This window comes from Myotis daubentonii, chromosome 1, assembly GCF_963259705.1.
Source record: "Myotis daubentonii chromosome 1, mMyoDau2.1, whole genome shotgun sequence".
NCBI classification, from domain to species: domain Eukaryota; kingdom Metazoa; phylum Chordata; class Mammalia; order Chiroptera; family Vespertilionidae; genus Myotis; species Myotis daubentonii.
In genome coordinates, this window is record NC_081840.1 from 101,132,461 (window position 1) to 101,158,886 (window position 26,426).

At 43.5% G+C, this 26,426-nt stretch overlaps 1 protein-coding gene across 7 annotated transcripts in view; it reads right to left on the bottom strand.

Annotated features, from left to right (window-relative positions):
- Positions 1 to 26,426, bottom strand: part of EPC1 (enhancer of polycomb homolog 1) — a 112,659-nt gene that overhangs the window by 16,726 nt on the left and 69,507 nt on the right. For 5 of the 7 annotated variants that reach the window (XM_059712694.1, XM_059712678.1, XM_059712664.1 and 2 more), the window contains exons 2-5: positions 17,324 to 17,483; positions 4,615 to 4,760; positions 3,981 to 4,187; positions 2,962 to 3,110 (exon numbers count right to left, since the gene is read on the bottom strand). In XM_059712694.1, the coding sequence (XP_059568677.1) occupies positions 2,962 to 3,110; positions 3,981 to 4,187; positions 4,615 to 4,760; positions 17,324 to 17,423 (602 nt within the window). In that variant the 5' untranslated portion in view covers positions 17,424 to 17,483. Of the gene's footprint in view, positions 1 to 2,961; positions 3,111 to 3,980; positions 4,188 to 4,614; positions 4,761 to 17,323; positions 17,484 to 26,426 lie in introns of those variants that run through there. The other 2 variants (XM_059712687.1, XM_059712703.1) reach the window with 2 other exon arrangements.

A 26,426-nucleotide genomic window follows, 5' to 3' on the forward strand; every position in this document is an offset into this window, starting at 1 on the left:
GCTGCCTCCCACAACAAATTTAAAAATACAACTAAAAAACAATATGGACATCATCCAGAACTACAGGAGGGCTGGCTGAGTGGAAATTCTACAACTAGAAGGAAAGAGAAAAGCACACTGAGACTCAGAGGAGGTGCGGAAGTGCAGAGGTACGGAGGCGCATGCGCAAGGGCTGGCAACTGAGAACGTGGCTGTATTTTTGAATCGGAAGGGAGTCACAAGCCCTCGACTGCTCTGAACTCCAGTTCCAGGTGAGTCTCTGGGGACGGAGACTCATACGTGGAGGAACTGGACTGTCTGGCAGGAGGCAGAACTCTGAACTCAAGGGCGGCTTTCTCTCAAAGGTGCTTGCAGCGATTACCACGACACTGAGACGTGGGACCCCTTAGGGCAGGACTGAGGATTAGCCATAGCTGTTTGCTCCGCCCTGTTGATTCCCTGAGACCCCGCCCCTCCCAAGCTGCAGCAGAGGCTTTTGCATATGAATGCCCTGGTCCTCTGGAATCTGAAAATTACCTAACAAATTGCAGCTGGGCCAGACAGACCCAGAACTTCCAAGAGAAGGCCCAAGGCCCCACAGCACCTTGCATTGCTTCACAGCTGGGCCTCCTTTGGACACCTCCAAACCCCAAACAAGGAAGGGGAATCTGTAGATCTCCTCGTAGCTCCTGCTGGGTAGCCTCAGGCAGAGACTAAATTAGCACCTCCTTAGATCCAAGAGCCAGTGTACCCAGTGGTTAGAGTGGGACCTTCCAATTACAACTCCTCAGATCCATAAGGGACACTCTCAGGGGGCAGACTCAGTGAGCACAAAAGCCCCACTGAAGCAAGTCTAGCCTCATAAGGGTGCCTTCAGCACAGAAGTTTTCCCACCGTAGACACAGCTGACTCTCATAGCCAATTGGCCTGGAGGTCAATTCCTCCTAGTGATACCTACAACAATCAAGGCTTAACTACAACAAGACTGTGCACAAAGCCCACAAAGGGGTGCACCAAGAGTGTCCACCTCAGGTAATTGGGGAGGCTGAGCCACTGAGCCCTATAGGACACCTAGCACAGAAAGCCACTCTACCAACACAGGGAAGCATAAAAAATGCGGAGACAAAGAAACAGGTCACAAATGACAGAAATGGAGGAAAGCAAACGACTGGATATAGAGTTCAAAACCACACTTTTAAGGTTTCTCAAGAACTTTCTAGAAACCACCGATAAATTTAGTAAGACCCTCAAAAAGACTGGTGAGTCCGCCAATAAATGTAGTGAGACCCTCAAGAAATCTAGTGAGACCCTCAAGGTTATGAAAAAGGACCAACTAGATATTAAGCATACACTGACTGAAATAAAGGATATTATGCAGAGTTCCAACAGCAGACTAGAGGATCTCAAGAATCAAGTCAAAGATTTGAAATACGAAGAAGCAAAAAACACCCAACCTGAAAAGCAAAATGAAAAAAGAATCCAAAAATAAGAAGATAGTTTAAGGAGCCTCTGGGACAGCTTCAAGCATACGAACATCCGAATTATAGGGGTACCAGAAGAAGAGAGATAGCAAGATATTGAAAACCTATTTGAAGAAATAATGACAGAAAACTTCCCCTACCTGGTGAAAGAAATAGACTTATTAAGTCCAGGAAGCGCAGAGAACTCCAAACAAAAGGAATCCAAAGAGGACCACACCAAGACACATCATAATTAAAATGCCAAGAGCAAAAGACAAAGAGAGAATCTTAAAAGCAGCAAGAGAAAGATAGTAAGTTACCTACAAGGGAGTACCCATATGACTGTCAGCTGATTTCTCAAGAGAAACTATGCAGGCCAGAAGGGAGTGGCAAGAAATATTCAAAGTGATGAATAGCAAGAACCTACAACCAAGATTACTTTATCCAGCAAAACTATCATTCAGAATTGAAGGTCAGATAAAGAGCTTCACAGATAAGGAAAAGCTAAAGGAGTTCATCACCACCAAACCAGTATTACATGAAATGCTGAAAGGTATCCTTTAAGAAGAGGAAGAAGAAGAAAAAGGTAAAGATACAAATTATGAACAACAAATATGCATCTATCAACAAGTGAATCTAAAAATCAAGTGAATAAATAATCTGATGAACAGAATAAACTGGTGATTATAATAGAATCAGGGGCATAGAAAGGGAGTGGACTGACTATTCTTGGGGGGGGGGGGAAAGGGGTGTGGGGGATGCGGGAAGAGACTGGACAAAAATCGTGCGCCTATGGATGAGGACAGTGAGGGGGGGGGAGGTTGAGGGCGGAGGGTGGGGTGGGTACCGGGTGGAGGGGAGCTATGGGGGGAAAAAAGAGGAACAACTGTAATAATCTGAATAATAAAGATTTAATTAAAAAAGAAAAAAAAAGATTTGGTAGAGATGTTGAAGTTAATGCCTAAGATTAAGAACTTTCTGCTAATTTAAATTGCCTGTGTTATATACAAAACTAATTTTTCTGAACTGAATCACAGGAAATTCAACAGTGGTTTTCTTTGGGGATTGACAGTAGGAAACAGGTGAGTAAGGCTTAAAGCTTTCACTGTTTATCTTGCTGAATGGTTATTTGAGTGTTAGGATTATGGCCTTTTCCTTTCTCCTTTATGTTTTTTTAAATCAGTACATTCTAGTAAATAACATAAAAAGTTTAAAATGACAAATAATCTCTCTTAAAGCCATGTACCCACTCACATAAGGACAAAAAAAAAAAAAAGGTTTCAAAATGGAAATACCTGGCACATTTTAATTTTACTGAATACAATAACTTTTAAAGAAAATAAAGAAAGGAATATATGTAAAATTATACAAAGGATATTATAGCACACATTTAAATAGTCTCTAATTATTATTAAAAGAAGATATCTCTGGACTAACAGATAATTGCTTAGGAAATAAATTAACTCAGTATACAAAATGCTTATAGTACCATACTTCCTACTGCTATTAAAATATACTTTACCTCTTTTCCATAATTTCCAGTGTTAAGTGCAATAGCTCCCTTTTACTCTTTTCTCTTCTTTTTATCATCTCTAGAATAGTAACAGCCCGACTTAGATCTCGACGCAGCTTAAGCATTTTTTCGTAAGAGGCTTCATCGTTTTTGCGATTCTGCAAAAATAAAGGTCCTTATTTAATGTCAATAAGCACTTCTAGCTAGTGGCATTCTGAACATAGCTACTGATCCTATATAATAAAGAGGTAATATGCAAATTGACCACCAAAATTGACCACCACGCCCTTGCACAAGATGGCCTCCACAAGATAGCCAGCAGGGGAGGGCAGTTGGGTGCGACCAGGCCTGCAGGGGAGGGCAGCTGGGGGGACCAGGCATACAGGAGAGGGCAGCTGGGGGGACCAGGCCTACAGGAGAGGGAAGTTGGGGGGAGACGAGGCCTGCAGGGGAGGGCAGTTGAGGGCGACCAGGCCTGTAGGGGAGGGCAGTCAGGGGCAATTGGGCTGGGAGGGGAGCAGTTAGGCGTCGATCAGGCAGGCAGAGGAGTTGTTAGGGCCAATCAGGCAGGCAGGCAGGCGAGCAGTTGGGAGCCAGCAGTCCTGGATTGTGAGAGGGACGTCCGACTGCCGGTTTAGGACATCCCCCAAGGGGTCCCAGATTGGAGAGGGTGCAGGCTGGGCTGAGGGACCACTGCCCTATCCCCAGTGCCAGGTCTCTAGTGTGTGTGTGTATATATATATGTTTTTGAAGGGTTAAGAGAGAATTTTAAAACATTGAAAGGGGGCATGGATCTCCAGGAAATCAAGTTTGTAAACGATTTTAAGCGGATGAAGATTAAAATATACCAACAGCTCCATAATGAGTCTTAAGGCCAAGTTATTTTAAATTAGTATTTTTCATTATATTGTATATAAAGTCTATTTAAACACAAATTAAAACACAACCTCCAGATACTGAGACATTCATAACTATAAATAGTTTTTCTTACATCAAAAACACGTAAAAAATTTCTCAAATTCACTTACTTTTCGAGTCTGCATTTTTTCAGTTCGTCTTCTAAAAGCCACATAAGGATCATTTGTGCTAGAACCATCTCGCTTTTCTTGTTTTACTGATGGGATAAGAGATGGCCCTCGACAGTTTTTTCTCTTTTTAATCCAGTATTCATAAACTTCTTTTATTAATTCATCATCTTCTTTTAGCAGTAATTTGGCTTCCTGCAGACTGACTGGCTAAATGTAAAATTATTATGTCATTTTCATATAATATACATATATAAGGTTCAAAGGTAATTTCAAATTTAAATGACAACAATAAAAATAACAACAGTATTTATAATAGCAAACACAGAGTACCTTACATGCTAGTCATTGAGGTAGACGTTTTATACACATTATTTTATTTAATTTTCACAACAATCCCATGATATTTATCATATCTACTTTACAGATGAGAAAATTGAGGCACAGAGAAATATAAACATACTGCTCAAAACTATACAGGTTATAGTAGGCAGAGATAGGATATGACTTAATGCTTACTAACTCCAGAGCCTGCTCACTTAGCTCTCCCCCAACATTATACTATTGCCATATCAATGTAGATAGTTATATAAATACACACATACACACACTTATTATATATTTAAGGAAGTTGTACCTGCTGACCACTCCCTTTTTCTAGACGGTCAATCATCTCCTCAAACTGCAATGGGCAGATGTCCATTTTCTTTTTCAGTTTATTCACGAATACTTCATCTTCAGAATCCAAATCATAGTCAGGCTGTTCAGCATCCAAACTAAAAGCTGACAGAAGAAGCCATAAGCAATCATTTACTGTGTGCCTTCACTTGACAAACCCTCTCATAGTCTAGACAAAAACAAGACCTATACTTTCTAAAGAAATAAGATTTTCTTCAAATTTTGTTTTCAGACACTCAATCTAAATTTATAGATGTTTCCTACACTTAAAGTTTAAGAAATGAAATTATATTTACTGTTAATATACATTATAAAAGACAACAGATGTTACTCCACCCTCAAAAGCAAATAAACTAGGAAGCCATTATTAAAAACATAGATTATTAAATGTATTGGTTAGACTATATAAAAAGTTTTGTAGCTCATAAAATAGCGATTTCATATGGTTTGACATAACATAGAAAGATATCTTTATATAAGTTTGTTTCTAGAATATTTAAGTCCTAATTTATATATTATTTAACTTCTTTACCAAAAGTTTAGGGTGTGGTATTTAAAGCTGAAGTGTGAGAGACACTGCCAACAAGTAATAGTTATCACTCAGTGAGTGAATTCCTGGCTAAGGAGGTTTGTTCCCTCATGAGACTCACTGTCATGGTGATAGAAATGTGAGGTGTTTCTTGTATTTGTCAAGATTTGAAAAAAAGAGGCAAGCACCACGGCTCTGTATTATAAAATGTCATTTAACTATTTATCAAAATGAGGCAAAGTTGACCAAAATAAAACTAAAATATTAAGTAGCTTGACATTGTAATTTCTCACAGCTTTTCCTTGCCCAATTCCTCTTAACTAACTTCCTATCACTTTAGAATCCAAATCCTTACAATTACATATATAAGGACCTTCTTGATCTACCCTGTCCAATCTCATCCGTACTTTATGACCTAGCAATATAAAAATTCATATTTCATACAGCAAGTTATTTCATGTCTTCAGGCTTTTGCATTAACCATTTCTTGCCTGTTCACCTAGCAAATGACTATTTATTCGTTTTAAAACTCAACCTGACATCAACTCCTGTCAAGTATAGCACAGGGAATATCGTCAATAATACAAAGTGGGGCAAGAATAGGTTTACAGTTGTGAGTACCTGAAACAGTTTATTCTTGTATTATTAATTATTGTATGTTTACCCATACAAACTGTAAACCTACCTTTGCCATCCCCTGTAATGTAATATCTACCTATGTATGGTATTGTAGGATTGCTGTGTAACTTGTGTAAATGTCTAACCACTATACTATACATCTGAAACTAATATAAAATAAATATTGAATGTCAACTATAATAAAATAAAAATCAAATATACTATTTTGTTTCATTTTCTATTTTGACCTATATCACACTTCTATGGCATTCCCAATTTCCTAATTAAAGTAAATAAATATTAAGACTCCTTTATAAAAATCTGTTAACACCTTTGCACTCTTATTTTTTCTTTTTTTTTCTTTATTAATCTTTATTGTTGAGATTGTTACAGATGTCCCTCTTTTTTTCCCCCCTGTAGCTCCTCTCCACCTGCTTCACACCCCACCCCAGACCCCTGCCACCCTATTGTCTGTGTCCATAGGTACTGCATACATACATATAAGATCTTTGCTAATCTCTTCCCACACCCCCATCCACACCCTCTTCCCTCTGAGAATTGTCAGTCTGTTCCATTTCCATGCCCGATTCTATTCCAACCACCAGTCTATTCTGTTTATCAGATTTTTTATTCACTTGATTTTTAGAATCAATTGTTGATAGATATGTATTTGTTGTCACTTTGTTATTCATATTTTTTATCTTTATCTTTTTCTTCTTCTTCCTCTTCTTAAAGAATACCCTTCAGCATTTCATAATACTGGTTTGGTGGTGATGAACTCCTTTAGCTTTTTCTTATCTGTGCATCTCTTTATCTGACCTTCAATTCTAAATGATAACTTTGCTAGGTAAAGTAATCTTGGTTGTAGGTTCTTGGTATTCATCACTTGGAATATTTCTTGCTACTCCCTTCTGGCCTGCAAAGTTTCTGTTGAGAAATCAGCTGACAGTAGTATGGGCACTCCCTTGTAGGTAACTAACTGTTTTTCACTTGCTGCTTTTAAGATTCTCTCTTTGTCTTTTGCCTTTGGCATTTAAATTATGATGTGTCTTGGTGTGGTCCTCTTTGTTTTTTTTTTTTTTTTTTTTAATTAAATCTTTATTGTTCAGATTATTACATTTGTTCCTCTTTTTTTCCCCCCCATAACTCCCCTCCTCCCAGTTCTCGCCCCACCCTCCGCCCTCACTCCCCACCCACTGTCCTCATCCATAGGTGCACAATTTTTGTCCAGCCTCTTCCCACATCTCCCACACCCCTTTCCCCCGCAAGAATAGTCAGTCCATTCCCTTTCTATGTCCCTGATTCTATTATAATCAACAGTTCATTCTGTTCATCAGATTATTTATTCACTTGATTCTTAGATTCACTTGTTGATAGATGCATATTTGTTGTTCATAATTTGTATCTTTACCTTTTTCTTCCTCTTCCTCTTCTTAAAGGATACCTTTCAGCATTTCATATAATCCTGGTTTGGTGGTGATGAACTCCTTTAGCTTTTCCTTATCTGTGAAGCTCTTTATCTGACCTTCAATTCTGAATGATAGCTTTGCTGGATAAAGTAATCTTGGTTGTAGGTTCTTGGTATTCATCACTTTGAATATTTCTTGCCACTCCCTTCTGGCCTGCAAAGTTTCTGTTGAGAAATCAGCTGACAGTCGTATGGGTATTCCCTTGTAGGTAACTGAGTTTCTTTCTCTTGCTGTTTTTAAGATTCTCTCTTTATCTTTTGCTCTTGGCATTTTAATTATGATGTGTCTTGGTGTGGTCCTCTTTGGATTCCTTTTGTTTGGGGTTCTCTGCGCTTCTTGGACCTGTAAGTCCATTTCTTTCACCAGGTGGGGGAAGTTTTCTGTCATTATTTCTTCAAATAGGTTTTCAATATCTTGCTCTCTCTCCTCTTCTGGCACCCCTATAATTCTGATGTTGGTACGCTTGAAGCTGTCCCAGAGGCTCCTTACACTATCCTCGCATTTTTGGATTCTTTTTTCATTTTGCTTTTCCAGTTGGATGTTTTTTGCTTCCTCGCATTTCAAATCATTGACTTGATTCTTGCGCTCCTCTGGTCTGCTGTCGGGCGTCTGTATAATATTCGTTATTTCAGTCCGTGTATGCTTAATTTCTAGTTGGTTCCCCAATATAAGATCAAGGGTCTTATTAGTTTTCGTGTAGATCTCATTAAGTTTATCGGCAGCTTCTAAACAGTTCTTGAGAGACCTTAAAAGTGTGGTTCTGAACTCTATATCTTCCATTGACAATTTTGTCCTGTTTCTTTGTCTCCGCATTTTGTTATGCTTCCTTGGTGCAGCCCCTAGTGGTCTTTGTTCGCAGTCTTATAGTTAAATCTTGATTGTTGTAGCTAATTCCAGGGAGGGTTTGACCTCCAGGCCAAGTGGCTATGAGAATCAGCTGTGTCAGCAGTGAGAGAACTTCTGTCCTCTAGGGAGGTGCTAATCTAGCCTTTGCCTGAGGCTATCTGGCAAATGCCTCTGTGCAGGGCTTGGGCGGGGCGGGTCGCACAGGATCAACAGGGTGGGCCGGAGAGAGCAGTTATGGTGGCTCTCAGTCCTGTCCCCAGGGGCTCTGCCTCTCTGAGTCCCAGCACCCGCTGCAAAGCTGGGAGAGAAAGCTGCACTCGCTCTGACCGAAGCCAGACAGTCCCGCTTCTCCCGTTTGAGTCTGGGTCCCTAAAGACTTGCCCGGGTCTGTAGCTCAGAGTCTGCGACTCCCTCCCGATTGAAAACGCCAACTGCGCCCTCCGCCACCAGCCTGCTCTGCGCGCTCCGCACCTCAGAATTTGACTTCAGCACTGCGCCTCCTCTGAGTGTCCGTATGCGTTTCTCTTTCCTCCTAGTTGTAGGACTTCCACTCAGCCAGCGTTCCTGTGGTTCTGGGTGATGTCCCTTCCGTTTTTTGGTTTCACTTTTGAAGTAGTTGTTCAAAGCAGCAAACTCCGGCGTTAACCTATGCCGCCATCTTGGTTCTCCCTGGTGTGGTCCTCTTTGGATTACTCTTGTTTGGGGTTCTCTGCACATGCTAGACTTGTAAGTCTACTTCTTTCACCAGGTAGGGGAAGTTTCCTGTCATTATTTCTTCAAATAGGTTTTCAATATCTTGCTCACTCTCTTCTTCTGGAACCCCATAATTCGGATATTGGTAGGCTTGAAGTTGTCCCAGAGGCTCCTTGCACTATCTTCATATTTTTGTATTATTTTTTCCTTTTGCTTTTCTGGTTGGGTGTTTTTTGCTTCTTTGTATTCCAAATCTTTGACTTGATTCTTGGGATCCTCTAGTCTGCTGTTGGATCTCTGTATATTATTTTTTATTTGAGTTAGTATATGTTTAATTTCTGACTGGTCCTTTTCCACTTTTTGGCATTCTTATTAAGATCCTTGAAAGTCGCACTAAGTTTCTCGGAGGTCTCTAGAAGATTCTTGAGTAGCCTTATAGCTGTGGTTTTGAACTCTATATCCAGTAGTTTGCTTTCCTCCGTTTCTTTCATTTGTGACATGTTTCTCTGTCTCCACATTTTGGCTGCTTCCCTGTGTTTGTTTCTGTGTACTGTGTAGCTGCTAAGTCTCCTTGAGTTGATAGAGTGGCCTTGTGTAGTAGGTGTCCTATAGGGCCCAGTGGCTCAGCCTCCTCAGTCACCTGAGGTGGACACTCTTGGTGCACCCCTTTGTGGGCTGTTTGCACAGTCTTGTTGTAGTTAACCCTTGACTGCTGTTGGTGTCACTGGGAGGAATTGACCTCCAGGTCAATTGGCTGTGATGACCAGCTGTGTCTACAATGGAAGATCTGTTGTGCAGGACACACCCTTATGGAGCAGGACTTGCTTCAGTGGGGCTTTGGTGCTCACTGAGTCTGTCCCTTGAGTGTGTCACTTATGGATGTGAAGAGTTGTAATCCGGTATGGTCTCACTCTGACCACTGGGTACACTGGCTCTTGGATCTCCAAGGAGGTGCAAGGTCAGCCTCTGTCTGGGGCTGCCCAGCAGGAGCTACAGAGAGATTTGCAGATTCCTCCTTTTTGTATGGGGTTTGGAAGTGCCCAGATGAGGCCCAGCAGTGATGCAAGGAAGGCTGCTGCCGCCGCGCCTTCTTTTGGAAGCTCTGGGGTTCTCTTACCCAGCTGCAGTTTGACAGGTTTTATGTGAAGAAAGGACAGGCCATTCATATGCAAAAGCCGATGCGCACAGCTTGGGTGGGGTTTTAAATTGGGTGGGGCAGGCCTCTGGGAATCACCTGGGCGGAGCAAACAGTAATGGCTGCCAGTCAGCCCTGCACTGGAGAGGTCCCCAGGTCTCCGCATCCCGTACCCCCATACAGGAACAATGATCGCTGCAAGCACTTCTGTGAGAAAGCTGCCCTTGCGTTCCTGTCCTGATGCCAGACAGTCTGGTTTCTCGTCATATGTGTCTGGGTCCCCCAGAGACTTGTCCAGAACTGGATTTCAGAGCAAGCGGGAGCTTGTATCTTCCTCCCAATTAAAAGAGCAGCACATTCAGGTGCCAGCATTTTCTGCACCTCTGCACCTCTTACCAGTCTTAATGTGCTTTCTTCACCTCTCCAGTTGTGGAACTTCCACTCAGCCAGCTTTCCCACAGTTCTGAGTGGTCGCTCTTCTGCCTTTTAGTTGTAATTTTGATGTGGTTGTGAGAGGCAGCAAGTATAGGTGTTTACTTATGCCACCATCTTGGTTCTCCTCTATTAAGACCTTTTAGAAAATGTTTCCTTTGAGGATTAACAGCAGAGCTCTGAAACCCAAGTGCATGGAAAAGGGAGAGAGAGAACTGTTTCTGTCTTCAGGTCAGAACTGTTTTGTCCTTTCTTCCAGTATAAATAGGAAAGGAGAAGTCCTAACTGTGTAATATAGAAGTTTTATAGGTCACCAATCAAAAGAGAAACATTTTAATACTTGGATCAAGGAATGTTGAGCAGTACTCAGTGAATTAGATTAGAAGGTACCTACAGGATGAAACTAAAGAAGGGAATAATGATTTTTATATGGGTTTCTTGCTTTTAAGCTCTGACTAGTTATAAGAGAGTAAATTAAGATCTCTTTCCTAAGCCAATTGAAGATAAGAATAGATTTGAGATTTTCCAAAGTCAGCAAAGTCAATTTCTTTTTAAATATAGCTTTTGACTTTTCTAACCAGAATTTAATTCATTCATACCAGCAAAATGTTTTGTGGATTTTAGTCATCAATAAGCAGTGTATTTGTAAAACATACAAATTTTTTTGATAATGTAAATTGATTAATGTAATTTTATCTTACTCAATCCTGTTTTAACCTAAAAGCATGCATTTGTAAGATAATATAGTCTGTGGCTGTGGAATACAATGTGGCTCTAGTAAATATATATAGAAGATCAGATTTATAACTTACAGATAGAGGTGATTTTCCAGAGAACTAACTTTTAGGTTCTAATATTGAACAAATTTGTTTAAAATGTCCGTGTCTGTGCCTTATGTGTAATAAATTATGTGAGTGGGCAAGAAAATACATGACACTCATTTGGTTCATTTCAAAGTAACCTTTAAGTGAAATTATTATTTTTTTCTAAAGGAAATCAATATGGTTAGGTGCAAGTTAGAGTTAAAGATGAAAAAATATCACAAGTTAAAAATATCAAATGCCCCTTTGCACCATGCGAGGACATAACAAGAAGTCTGTGGTCTGAAAGGGAGACCACACCTGCCATGCTGGCACCCCGATCTAGGACTTGCAGCCTCTAGAAATATCTCTGAGGGAATAGCTAGGGCCTGAAATGTTATGGGCCAAGATTTTGTGAAACAAAAGGCACTCTGGACTCAAAAATGGATTCAGGAATTTAAAGTCACTCTGGCTATGACAGTTTCAGGTGTTCAACATAATGAAGTAGACATGAGCCAGCTCTTTTCGTCCCTGGCTGCTCGAAGATGGGCTGCCATCGTGAACGACATAACTATCCAGACCAGGAAGTTCCTCACCAACAAACTATTTCAGCAGAAACACATGGTCATTGATGTCCTTTGCCAAGGGAAGGCAATAGTACTTAACACAAAAGTTTGAAAAAAAACTAGCCAAAATGTACAAGACCACAACAGATGCCATCTTTATATTTGGATTCAGAATCCATTTTGGTAGTGAGTGTAAGACAACTGGCGTTGGCATAATCTGATTCCCTGGATTATACAAAGAAAAATGAACCCAAACATAGACTTACAAGACATGGCCTGTTTGAAAAGAAGACCTCGAGAAAACAAGATGGCGGCAAAGGTTAACGCTGGAGATTGCTGCCTCGAACAATCACTTCAAAAAACAACTAAAAGACGGAACGGACATCATCCAGAACCACAGGAAGGCTGGCTGAGTGGAAATTCTACAACTAGGAGGAAAGAGAATATCATACCCAGACTCAGAGGAGGCGCAGTGCTGAAGTGAAATACTAAGGTGCGGAGTGCATGCAGAGTGGGCTGGAGGCGGAGGGCGCGGTTGTTGTTTTCAATCGGGAGGGAGTTTCAGACTCTGAGCTCCAGATCCGGGCAAGTCTCTAGGGACCCAGACTCAAACAGGAGCAGCGGGACTGTCTGGCTTCGGTCGGAACTCAAAGGCAGCTTTCTCTCCGAGGTTTGCAGCGGTTGCTGGGACTCTGTGAGGCAGAGCCCCTAGGGACGGAACTGAGAGCAGCCATAACTGCTCGCTCCGGCCCACCCTGTAGATCCCCAGGGACCCACCCCGCCCAAGCCCTGAACAGAGCCATTTGCCGGATAGCCTCAGGCAAACGCTAGATTAGCACCACCCTAGAGATCCAGCACAGAAGCTCTCCCACTGCAGACACAGCGGACTCTCATAGCCAGTTAGCCTGGAGGTCAAATCACCCCTGGTATTGCCGACAACAATCAAGGCTTAACTACAACAAGACTGCGCACAAAGACCACTAGGGGGTGCACCAAGAAAGCATAAAAAATGCAGAGACAAGGAAACAGGACAAAACTGTCCATGGAGGATATTGAGTTCAGAACCACACTTTTAAGGTCTCTTAAGAACTGTCTAGAAGCCGCCGATAAATGTAGTGAGATCCTCAAGAAATCTAATGAGACCCTCGATGTTGTGATAAAGAACCAACTAGAAATTAAGCATACACGGACTGAAATAACGAATACTATACAGACTCCCAACAGCAGACCAGAGGAGTGCAAGAATCAAGTCAAAGATTTGAAATGCAAAGAAGCAAAAAACACTCAACCTGAAAAGCAAAATGAAAAAAAGAATCCGAAAATACGAAGATAGTGTAAGGAGCCTCTGGGACAGCTTCAAGCATACCAACATCAGAATTATAGGGGTGCCAGAAGATGAGAGAGACCAAGATATTGAAAACCTATTTGAAGAAATAATGACAGAAAACTTCCCCTACCTGGTGAAAGAAATAGACTTACAGGTCCAGGAAGCGCAGAGAACCCCAAACAAAAGGAATCCAAAGAGGACCACACCAAGACACATCATAATTAAAATGCCAAGAGCAAAAGACAAAGAGAGAATCCTAAAAGCAGCAAGAGAAAGAAACTCAGTTACCTACAAGGGAATACCCATACGACTGTCAGCTGATTTCTCAACAGAAACTTTGCAGGCCAGAAGGGAGTGGCAAGAAATATTCAAAGTGATGAATACCAAGAACCTACAACCAAGATTACTTTATCCAGCAAAGCTATCATTCAGAATTGAAGGTCAGATAAAGAGCTTCACAGATAAGGAAAAGCTAAAGGAGTTCATCACCACCAAACCAGGATTACATGAAATGCTGAAAGGTATCCTTTAAGAAGAGGAAGAAGAAAAAGGTAAAGATACAAATTATGAACAGCAAATATGCATCTATCAACAAGTGAATCTAAGAATCAAGTGAATAAATAATCTGGTGATCATAATAGAATCAGGGACATAGAAAGGGAATGGACTGACTATTCTTGGGGGGGAAAGGGGTGTGGGAGATGTGGGAAGAGACTGGACAAATATCGTGCACCTATGGATGAGGACAGTAGGTGGGGTGTGAGGGCGGAGGGTGGGGCGGGAACTGGGTGGAGGGGAGTTATGGGGGGAAAAAAGAGGAACAAATGTAATAATCTGAACAATAAAGATTTAATTTAAAAAAAAAAAGAAGACCTCAAGAAAACATCAAAAGGAACATAAGAACAGAATGAAGAAAGGCAGGGGGGCTGCAAAGGTCAATGCTGGTGCTGTAAAAAGGAGTAAAGATTCTTCAGTGACTTTATCTGTGGTGATTGTACAGATTTTTCATGAGAGGATTAATAAACTTAAAATCAAATCCACGGCCAGTATAGTACTGCTAAGAACCAATATGGCCACTATGTTTACTTTTGGTTTTTATATTTAAGAAATAATAAAATAAATGTTTAAAACTCACGACAAAAACTAGATCATGTGTAGAAAAAGTTAACTGAGTTAGAAAAGTAGTTAATGAGATAAAAACTAGTTTCTCTGTGTCCTTAGAAAGAATAATAAAAACAAAATAGATTTATATTGTCCTGAATAAAGTTTAGAAAGTCCCCTGGAAAAACCTCTTGATTATAAAGGTCAGCAAGACAACAATGAAAGCTGTTGCAATTTTACCTTAGTACCGATCAACTATGTTTTAAGTTGTCAACTACTTGGGAATTAAGAGAATGAAATATACAGTACACTTTCCTTTAAATCTACAAGCTCTCAGCTATTTAGCATCATCTGTGATAGCTATTGAAAAATCATTTCTAGCTCAGTCAGTGTGGCTCAGTGGTTGAGCATTGATCCACGAACCACGAGGTCACGGTTCGATTTCCGGTCAGGGCACATGCCTGGGTTATGGACTCAATTCCCAGTAAGAGGTGTGCAGGAGGCAGCCAATCAATGATTCTCTCTCATCATTGATGTTTCTATCCCTCTCCCCTCCTCTCCCTGAAATAAAAAAATCATTAAAAAAGAAAGATAATTTCTAATGAAGAACCTATCACTACCAAGTAAGACAATTAGAACACTAAATTAAAAAAAAAATTAGAAACGCAGATCAAGGACTGGCAAATATGGCCTACGGGCCAATACTGGGTTGCCATCTTTTTTTGGTGAATAAAGTTGTATGGGAACACAACCATGTCCATTTGTTTATGTTTTGTTTATTGCTGATGTTGCCTTACAAAATACAGCAGAGTTGAATACATGTAACAAATGACAGAAAAGACTCACAAAGCCTAAAACATTTACTATTTGAACCTTTACAGAAAGTTTGCCAATTCCTGACTGACATTAAGATGTTCTTTAAGACTATTAACATTACAGTTTCTGAACAGTAAGAAAACCATTTCTATATCTGAGACATATCATTTATACCATTTGTGTAAAGTAGCATAAGATCCCATGTTGAGATGGAACTAAAAATCTAGGATAAAAATGGTATCATTTTTGTCAGGCAGAAATCTCAAACACAATTTTAAAAGTTGAAAATGGGCTTTAATAATGCTCATTTCATTAATGCTGGTCAATGAAATGGGTACTGAAAATGGCCTTGAACAGATAAAAATCTGTCAAGAGTTACACTGGAAGATAAATATAGAAAATACTAGAGGCCTGGTCCATGAAATTCATGTGCGGATACAGTCCCAAGGCCTGGCCTGTGATTAGGGCTATCTTTTCCCGGCTGCCTGCAGATGGCCCCACCCGCTGCTGCTGGGTGGTTCCCCATTTGCCATCGGGCAATGGGAGGCTGACAGCCAGGGAATGGGACTGAGAGGTGGTCAGTGCGCCTCATAGTGATTGGTTGAGCGGTCAGTCTGGTCGTTCCGCCATTAGGGTCAACTTGCATATTACCCTTTTATTATATAGGACTAGAGGCCTGGTGCACAAAAATTTGTGCACTCGGGGGGAAGGGGGGTCCCTCAGCCCGGCCTGTGCCCTCTCACAGTCTGGGACCCCTCGGGAGATAACGACCTGCTGGCTTAGGCCTGCTCCCAGGTGGCAGAGGGCAGGCCCAAACCCTAGGTGCAGCCCCTGGTCGGGCTCAGAGCAGGGCCGATTGGGAAGTTGGGGAGCCGCCAACTGTCATGCACAGAGTAGGGTGGATTAGGAGGTTGCGATGCCACCCTCAGTCACGCTCAGTGTAGGGCCAATTGGGGGATTAGGGCACCGCCCCCTGTCACACTCAAGGCAGGGTCAATGGAGAGGTTGCGGCGCCACACCGTCACGCACAGAGCAGGGCCAATCAGGGGGTTGGGGTGCTGCCCCCTGTCAAGCACAGAGCAGGGCCCATCAGGGGGGTTGGGGCTCTGTACCCTGTCACGCACAGAGCAGGGTCAATCAGGGGGTTGGGGAGCTCCCCCCTGTCACTCACAGAGTAGGGCCGATAGGGGAGTTGGGGTACCGCACCCTGTCACACAAAGAGCAGGGCGGATCAGGGGGTTGGGGCGCCGCCCTCTATCACCCACAGAGCAGGGCCGATCAGGGGGTTAGGGCGCTGCCACTGTCACACTCAGGGCAGGGCCGATGGGGAGGTTATGGCTCTACCCCGTCACACACGGAGCAGGGCCCGTGGGGGGGAGGGGGTGGTTGGGGCGCCGCACGCTGTCACACACAGAGCCGCAGGGTGATCAGGGGGTTCGGGAGCTCCCCCCTATCAGGCACAGAGCAGGGCTCATCAGGGGGTTGGGGCGCTTTGCCCTGTCACGAACAGAGCAGGGGGATAGGGAGGTCGTGGCCCCGCCCCCTGTCACACACAGAGCCGCAGGGCGATCAGGAGGTTTGGGCACTGCCCCCTGTCACGCTGATCCCGGTGCCAGGAGGCCTCGCGGCTCCGCTGATCCTGGTGCTGGGAGGCATATTACCCGTTTACTATATAGGATAGAGGCCTGGTGCATGGGTGGGGGTCAGCTGGTTTGCCCTGAAGGGTGTCCTGGATCAGGGTGGGGGTCCCCACTGGGGTGCCTGGCCAGCCTGGGTGAGGGGATGATGGCTGTTTGCAGCTGGTCACAGACCCTTCAGAGTGGGGGTCCCCACTGGGGTCCCTGGCCAGTCTGGGTGAGGGGCTGAGGGCTGTTTTCAGGCTGGTGGGTGACTGAAGCTCCCAACTGCTCCTTTTTTTCTTTTTTTATTCTGGGCCAGCTTTAGCTCTGACTCCAGCTCTGAGGCCTCTGCTGCTGAAAGCAGGTATCTGGTTTGTTTGGGTTCTATAATCGAAACACTGAATCAACTCCAGGTCTGAGATCCCGGCTCGCTGAAAGCAGGTTTCTGGGGTATTTTTTAGCTTCTATATTTGTAGCTATGTTTCAAACTGCAAGCTCAGAGGCCAGCAAGGCAGGCGGGGAACGTTGGTTTCCTCCCTCACTGAAGCAAGCAAGCCTCATGTTAGTTTCAAGCTGCCTGGCTGCCGGCCGCCATCTTGGCTGGCAGTTAATTTGCATATTGCCCTGATTAGCCAATGGGAAGGGTCGCGGTCGTACGCCAATTACCATGTTTCTCTTTTATTAGATAGGATACTTACTAAGAGAGTAGATACTTACGCTGTATGTGAATGAGCTGCTTTGGCATCTTAAATTCCCCAGGATATATAGACTCATAGTAAGCAATATTACTTTCTGCCTCTGGGACAGGTATAACCATATTATCCCTCTTCTCGCCATACACTTGCTGTGCTGAAATAGCCCGTTGAAGATGGTGTTCCTAAAAAGAGGGGGAAATAGGTAAGTTTATGTATTTTTTTTAAAAGCAAACAGAATGTATAGCATTATAAAGAGACTTTTGTTCATTTGTTTCTTAAATAGAGGGACTTTAGTAGTCTTGAAAGGATGTTGATAACAATAGAGTTAGTAGTACAAGTATTTTAGGTAGAAAGATTTTTTTCAACACATTGTACATTTCTTCAAATTAAAAAAAAGTATTCCATTGAAATTAACAGTTAAATTATACAAAATTCCAAAAGCTGACTAAAACTGTTATTTCAAGTTTTCATTTTACAGAGGAAATTCAAAACAAAAGGCTTAAAACATTAAACTTGTATGAACTGAGCAGGCTATGGCTAAAAAATATTTTGATTCTAATCGCCTACTCACTTCCATACAAATATGATATTTTCAAAGAAGGATAGTGAATACACTATTTTTAGTTGATGAAATGGATACAGATTCAAACCTGGTCTTTTGTCTGGGATAATAACCTTAAAAAAACAAAAATCTAATTTTCAGACTCCTTTTGAACAATACTGAAGTATAGGGATTGAAAGCATAGGCTCTGGAGTTTTATGTCTCTTGACAAGATACTTCAGTCTTCTAAATCTATTTCCTCCAGTAAGTGAGAAATAGAATCTACGTGATAGGCTTGGTTAGAGATTTAAATAAGGTAAGTGTATATAAAATGGTTAATATGATGTGTGTCATATAACAGTTGCTCAAAATAAGCTTTGATTTAGTCACCATGAAGGATGATTTTGCCAGTTTGTGATACTACCAACTGCCATCAAAATACAAAGTTCTCATATAGCCTTATAATCACTGAATTTTGGTAAACATTTTATTAAGTTTTAACTGTTTTCTTAAGTATATAAAATAAAAGTTCAAGGATGAAAAACATTCCAGCAGTATGAAAACAAAAAATCCAGTCCTCATAAGTAGCCTCTGTTAAAGATAGATAGATCCTATCTAATAATAGACAAAGATGGCAACTGACCGTACCTTTGCTATGCCTCCCATTGGCTAATCAGTGTGATATGCAAATTAGCTGCCAACAAAGATGGCAGCTAGTTTGCATATTGCAGGCAGGGCGGGACAGCGCGAGCTGCCATCCGGGCCCTGTGTGCCGCCTAAGCCCTGCCCCCAGCTGGGTCCCCCATGTGCTGCCTAAGCCCTGCCCCCAGCCGGGACCCCTGTGTGCCACCTAAGCTCTGCGTGGCCCCCAGCCCGGACCCCCGTGTGCCGCCTAAACCCTGCGCCGCCTAAGCCCCGCCCCCAGCTGGGACTTCCATGTGCTGCCTAAGCCCTGCACCCAGCTGGGACCCCATGGCAATCTGATAGCAGGAAAGTGCGGCTTTAGGCAGCACCCAGGAGGGCCTGCCCCTGGGTCTCCACGGCAATCGGCGATCTGTGAGCAGGAAAGCGCGGCCTGCAGGAAGCACCCCACCGTGGCCACAGCTCAAGGGAGAGTACAACACGCAGTGGAGGCCAGGAGCCTGAGAGATCAACACAGAGGGGTGTCTGCTCCAAGCCTCCACGGTGTGGCTGGGGGCAGGCCCCCAGCAGACAGACAGACAGACAGACAGACACACACACACACACACACACACACACACACACACACACCACCTGCTCTGAGCCTCCTATGCAGCTGGGGGCATGCCCCCAGCGGGGACACACACACACACACACACACACACACACACACACACACAGCAACTGCTCCAAGCCTACGTGGTGCGGCTGGGGGCAGGCCCCAGCAGACACATACACACAGACACACAGACACACACACACACACACACACACGGGACGCCTGCTCCAAGCCTCTGCTGCTAGACTGTGGCCATCAGTAGGACGTCCACTGAGGGCTCCCAGACTGTGAGAGGGGCAGACTGGGCTAAGGGAACCCCACCCCCCAGTGCATCGTGCACCAGGCCTCTAGAATACTAATAAAAGGGTAATATGCTGATTAGACCAGATAGACTGGACGTCACCTGAACGTCCTTCCGGACAAAGCTGCAGCGGCTGCAAGGGCCAAGGGCAGGTGGCCATGGTGGCTGGCAGCATCAGCAGTGGTGGGGTGATGGGGGAGGCGCCTTCCCCGGATGGGCGCAGTCACTTTCCGCAGAAGGAGGCCAGACTGCGGCTTAGGCCTGCTCCCCGCGGGCCTCCGCTAAAGGCTCCCAGACTGTGAAAGGGGGCAGGCTAGGTTGAAGGGAAACCCCACTCACCAGTACATGAATTTTCATGCACTGGGCCTCCTGTGTGTGTGTGTGTGTGTGTGTGTGTGTGTGTGTGTGTATTTACTTACAGATAGTATTCTATGCAACATACAGAGCTTTACCCCTTGGTTTACTTGATATATTCTGGAGATCTTTCCATACTAACACTTCTACAGATTTCACAACAGCTGCACTGTATTCCACTATATAGAGATTCCATAATTTACTTAACTAGACACTGATAAGAAAAAAACACAAAAGGGTTAAACATTAAACTTGTATGAACAACCTAAATGCCAATCCTCCAGGAATGCTGCAAAAACCACTCCTACACTATTATATACAAGACATTGTTGTGGACTTGTTAAAGTGTATATAGGACAACTTACAAATGGAAGTGCTCAAAGGGTATATGAGATTACAACATCATATATTCCCATCATTCCTTGTAGTAAATTAACATCCCTTTTGAATTTTAAAATCATCTATCTTGCCTTGGCCAGTTTGAATCAGTGGTTAGTTTGCATTTTGAATAGAATGCTCAAATTTAGAATGCTAAATCTATGTTTATATTTGAATTCCTTTTGTATGAGGAGAGAAAGGGAGCTTAAATATCAACACTAATAAAAGAGAAAAATGGTAATTGGTGTACGAGCTACCCTTTTCATTGGCTAATCAGGGCTATATGCAAATTAACTGCCAACTAAGATTGGCAGTTAACTGCCAACAAGATGGCGGTTAATTTGCATATGTAGGCACAATGCAGGGAGGTGAAAGGGAAAGCAGGAAGAAGCCCCCTGCCACTGACAGTGATCAGAAACCCAGGGGGGAGCTAAGAATGATCGGAGAATCAGGTGCCTTTTCCGCCCTGGCCAGTGATAGCAGGAAGTAGGGGTGGAGCCAGCGATGGGAGCTGGGCACGGTCGAAGCTGGCAGTCCCGGGAGCTAGGGGTCTCTTGCCTGGGCCTAAAGCGAAGCCCACGATCGCGGGGCCGCTGCAGCTGCGGGTCCCCGCTGCCCGGGCTGGACGCCTCAGCCAGAGGCGTCCGGCCTGGGCAAGGGGCCGATCCTGTGATTGGAGGGTGATGGGGGTCAATGCCTGAGGGCTCCCAGTATGTGAGAGGGGGCAGGCTGGGCTGAGGGACACTCCCCCCCCCACACACCCAGTGCACGAATTTCATGCACTGGGCCCCTAGTCATATATAAAATCACTTTCCTTAATGATTAAAAATGTTCCTTTATCATAGAATAAAGAGTTTGGTAGTAAAAAAAAAAAAAGTAGAGAATGCTAGATTCTAAATTTAGATTTTTCTACTTTAAAACTGAGAGATTTTAACATGCTAATGTAAACTGTGATTCTTCATATAGCCATCCCAAACCTATGACCACAGAATCATTTCTTTCAGAAAATATCTATTAATAGTTCATGGGAAACTTTTAATATATATTTTGGGAAATGCTGGTATAGAACAAAAACGAGAGATAAAAGTGCAGGACATCTTGTTCATTAAGTAACTTAAAATGTATTTATGGAGTGCCTGGCACTAGGAACAATGGTAAATAAAATAGACACTGTTCTTGACATTGCAGAGTTTAAGCTCTAGTAGGGGAGAGAGATACCAATAAAAGAGTCCTTAAAAATAAATTGTAAAATTGATAAGTGCTATAAAGGAAAAGTACAGTGTGTTAAAGGAAATATAAATAGGAAAAGGATTTCAAGGACAGTATCACTTTCACTAGTGCAAAGTGACATTTAAGCTAGGATCTGCAGGAATGGGAGCTAGTTAAAAGATTGTTTTAAGTTCAAGAGAGAAAGCTATGTTGAAAAACACTTAGTGAAGAACACTAGCTTGACACTTTAGGTAGGTAGTTTCTTTATATTATAGAATGCTTATAACAATTAGGTTCAGTGGCATTTTACAAATTAAACACCCCAGAACAAAGAACAATTCTAATTTTTCATAAAATAACAGAGGCATAAACTCTTCAAGTCTGATCTTAAGGAACAAAGTAAATAAATTAAACAATCTAAAAAAGTTTTTAGCCGTAACCGGTTTGGCTCAGTGGATAGAGCGTCAGCCTGTGGACTGAAAGGTCCCAGGTTCGATTCCAGTCAAGGGCATGTACCTCGGTTGCGGGCACATCCCCAGTTGGGGGTGTGCAGGAGGCAGCTAATCAATGTTTCCCTCTCGTTGATATTTCTAACTCTCTATCTCTCTCCCTTCCTCTCTGTAAAAAATCAATAAAAATGAATTTAAAAAAAAGAATTTTTTAATATTCAAGCTTATATAAAATCCAATCAGATGAACCATAACTTATAATTAAATAACTTTAAATAATTATAGATGTTTTCCACAAATAGCAATATAAACACTAATAGAATATAAACAAGTCTCAACAATGATCTTTAGAAAGTTCAGTGACACACTTTCATGTCTCCATGAACCTTGCTATTGTGAAACTGGGCACCACGATCATTCACTTTTGTTACTTCAGCCTCCCTAAGAGCATTGGAAGAGCATGAGTTTTACAGACAGAGACGCAAGAAAGAACCATAGCTTCCTCATAAGACCCCAAGCCCAGAAACTCACTTTGCTACCCACATTTAAAATTTTACACACACAAACACACACACACACGCACACACACACACACACACACTCGGCCCAGTGACGAATTTCTATACCTTGAAAGGCACTGTGGGTCGCGAGGCTGCAGTGGGCATGGGGATGGGTATTGGTCCCTCCTGCCTCGGTCTCCTATCTGCCAGCAGTCTTGCTCCCACTGCCGCTGTTCCCGTCGCAGCGCTCCCATGCACTGATGGCGCCAGCCCCGTTCGCACCCGTTGATGGTGCATAACGATTGGGGCCAGCACCAAAAGCTGGTGCCAGCAGGGCCAGCACCGTCAGCGGGTGCGAGCAGGGGCTGCTGCCCCCATTGCCCCTCAGGAGCAGGGGGAGGTGGAGAAGCCCTGAGTGGCGATCGGGGCCAGCAGTCACTGCTTGCACCTGCTAATGTCGACAAGTGATCGGGCACCGGAGCCGGGAGTGGGTGTGAGCGGGGCTGGCGATGGCAGCATGTGTGAGGGCCGGGCTTTTCAGTAACCATCAGAAGCTCACCTCGATGACAGCGACTGGTGCCTCGCTTTGGTCTGGCGCCCCTGCTCACCTGTTCCACCATCCCACAGCAGCTGACACCCACCAAGTTCCATGCACATCCCCTGGTGGTCAGTGCACTTCATAGCGACCAGTTGTTCTGCTGTTTGGTTTATTTGCATAATATATATACACTAGGGGCCCGGTGCACGAAATTCGTGCACTGGGTGTGTGTGTGTGTGTGTGTGTGTGTGTGTGTGTGTGTGTGTGTGTGTGTGTGGGAGAGTGTCCCTCAGCCCAGCCTGCCCCCTCTCACATACTGGGAACCCTCAGGGGTTGACCCCCATCACCCTCCAATCGCAGGATCGGCCCCTTGCCCAGGCCTGACGCCTCTGGCTGAGGCGTCCGGCCCGGGCAACGGGGACCCACAGCTGCAGCAGCACCATGATCGTGGGCTTCGCTTTAGGCCCAGGCAAGGGACCCTTAGCTCCCGGGACTGCCAGCTTCGACCGTGCCCAGCTCCCATCGCTGGCTCCACCCCTACTTCCTGCTATCACTGGCCAGGGCGGAAAAGGCACCTGATTCTCCGATCATGGTTGGGGGGCAGGGCAAAGGCGGCCCCAGGGCCGCCTTTGCCCTGCCCCCCAGCTCTTAGCTCCCCGCTGGGTTTCCGATCACTGTCAGTGGCAGGGGGCTTCTTCCTGCTTTCCCTTTCGCCTCCCTGCATTGTGCCTACATATGCAAATTAACCGCCATCTTGTTGGCAGTTAACTGCCAATCTTAGTTGGCAGTTAATTTGCATATAGCCCTGATTAGCCAATGAAAAGGGTATCGTCGTATGCCAATTACCATTTTTCTCTTTTATTAGTGTTGATATATATATATATATATAGACTAGAGGCCCGGTGCATGAAATTTGGGCGGGGGGGGGGGGCGGTCTCCTCAGTCCGGCCTGCACCCTTCCCAATCCAGGACCCCTCAGGGGATGTCTGACTGCCGGTTTGGGCCTAAACCAGCAGCTGGACATCCCTCTTGCAATCCAGGACCACTGGCTCCTAACCACTCACCTGCCTGCAGGCCTGATCGCCCCTAACTGCCCACCCTTGCCAGCCTGATCACCCCTTAACTGCTCCCCCTGCTGGCCTGATCGCCCCTAACTGCCTCTGACTTGGCCCCTGCCACTGTGGCTTTGTCTGGAAGGATGTCCCGAAGATGTCCAGTCTAATTAGCATATTACCCTTTTATTACTATAGATATTTCTTACACATCTTTCCCTCTCTTCTCTCTAGCAGTTAATGTTTACTCTTTTACTGTACTGTTACTTTTGCTTAGCCTTGAAAAACTGAATTTTCAGGCTGTAAACAGGGCATATCATTTAAATTTGAGAAGCCAGAAAAGATTTTATTGATTAAATAATAGTGGCATTAGGTATCTGCTGATAAAATCTGAAGGGACAGCGTTGAAAATGTGTCTTAAATATCTGCTGTGTGCCTTTGCTCATCTCTGCTGATACTACCATTCAATGCCTCTACCCCACCATCAAATTATGTTTATCTTTCCTCTGCTTTACCTAATTTGTGCATCTATACTACTACTAGAGGCCTGATACACGAAATTCATACAAGAGCAGGCCTTCCATCCCCTGGCTGCCAGCACTGACTTCCCTCCAGCACCCGGGCGTTCCTTCTCTGGCCGCCAGCAGGCACCTGGGACCTGGGCTGGCTTCCCTCCGGTCCTGGCTTCATCAGGAAGGATGTCCCGTCTAATTAGCATATTACCCTTTTATCATTATAGATATTCTCTACTTAGAAATTGTGCTGTAATATTTGTGTACATACTCATCTCCAAAATTTGAGCTCCTTAAGATTAGATACTATGTCTAGTTAATCTTTGTATCCTTTCCTTTTAAAAATGTATTCTCCTGTAGTAGTTGGAAACTCTAAATTCTTTTAAGGATGAAGACTAAATAAGATTACCTTGGTAACCTACTCAGTATCTAGTACTGTGTTTTGCCTTATTGCAGATTCTATTAAAATGTCATTATAGAAAAATGAGAGGGTCAGTTTAAACAGAATGCATGTAAAAATACAAAAGATATGCCTGGCTGGTGTGCTCAGTGGTTGAGCTTCAACCTATGAACCAGGTGGTCAGGGTTCGATTCCTGGTTTCTGCACAACCCCCAGTGGGGGAGGGGGGGCGTGCAGAAAGCAGGCAATCAATGATTCTCTCTCATCATTGATGCTTCTATCTCTCCCTCTTTCTTCCTCTCTGAAATCAACAAAAACATATTTTTAAAAATATACAAGAGATTCTACTTACTCTGTAATAAGTTCTAATAAATATTTACCAAACTACAAACGAGCAATTCAAGGTTATATTGTTGAGAATTCATAAACAAAGATTAAATTATGGTCATGTATTCAATAAATTTTTATTTAGGCAAATTATGACCTTAACACGTAGCCATAACAACAATTAAGATCACATTTAGACCTTTTGAGTTACTGAATTAAAAACAGCTTATTAAAAGCAACAATAATGTATAAAAATTCCTTACAGGGAAATAAGTGATGACTAAATAAAAAGACACTTAAGTTTAAACTCCAGATTATTTATGCATGTAGAGCTAGACTCCATTGCTACTTGAACAATATGGCTAGGCTAGGCTGAATTATTTTTTCTCTATTTTCTAATGACATTTCTAAAACCAAACCATCAATTCCTAATGCAGAACACTGCTCCAGTTTTTCTACATCTTAGTTTTCCTACATCCAAACACCCAACTCTTGCCTGGCTCATTATAATAGCCTGGTTTTATGCTTTCATTTTTCTTTTCTTCTACTGCTTTGTTAATATATAAGTCAAATCATACCATTCTTCCATTCAAACTATTCCAGTTATTTTCCTCTTCACTCAGAAAAGTCAAAGTTCTTAAAATTACTTAGAAGGTCCTACATGATTTGCATTCCCTTTCCTTATTACTCCTTTGACATCATTTACTATTCTCCTTTCACTCACTCTGCTTGTCATACTAGATTCTTTGCTCTTTGTCAAGGAATCTAGTATAAGAAACTAGAGGCCAGGTGCTTGGGTTCGTGCCCCGGTGGGATCCCTTGGCCTGGCCTGCGGGGATCAGGCCGTAACTGACTCTCCGACATCCCCCGAGGGGTCCTGGATTGCGAGAGCACGCAGGCCAGGCCGAGGGATCCGACTGGTGCATGATTGGAATTGTTGGAGGGCTCCAGAGCGTGTCCGGTCCATCTCACACAGTCCAGATTGGGCTGATAGAGACTGACCAGGTGGGGAGGGACCGCAGGAGGTTGGCCAGCCAGGAGGGACTACAGGAGGGCTCTAGGGCGTGTCTGGACCATCTAGCCCAGTCCTGATCGGCTGGACAACACCAGCAAGCTAACCTACTGGTCGAAGCATCTGCCCCCTGGTGTTCAGTGCACGTCATAGCGACTGGTCAAACGATCGATCGGACATTTAGTATATTAGGCTTTTATTATATAGGATTATATAGAATAGCTTGTAAAAAAATAGCTTGCTCTCTCACCTTCAAGTGAAGTCAGCTTTACAGACCATTCCTTACAGCTCTCCCACTATCCACCCACTAGA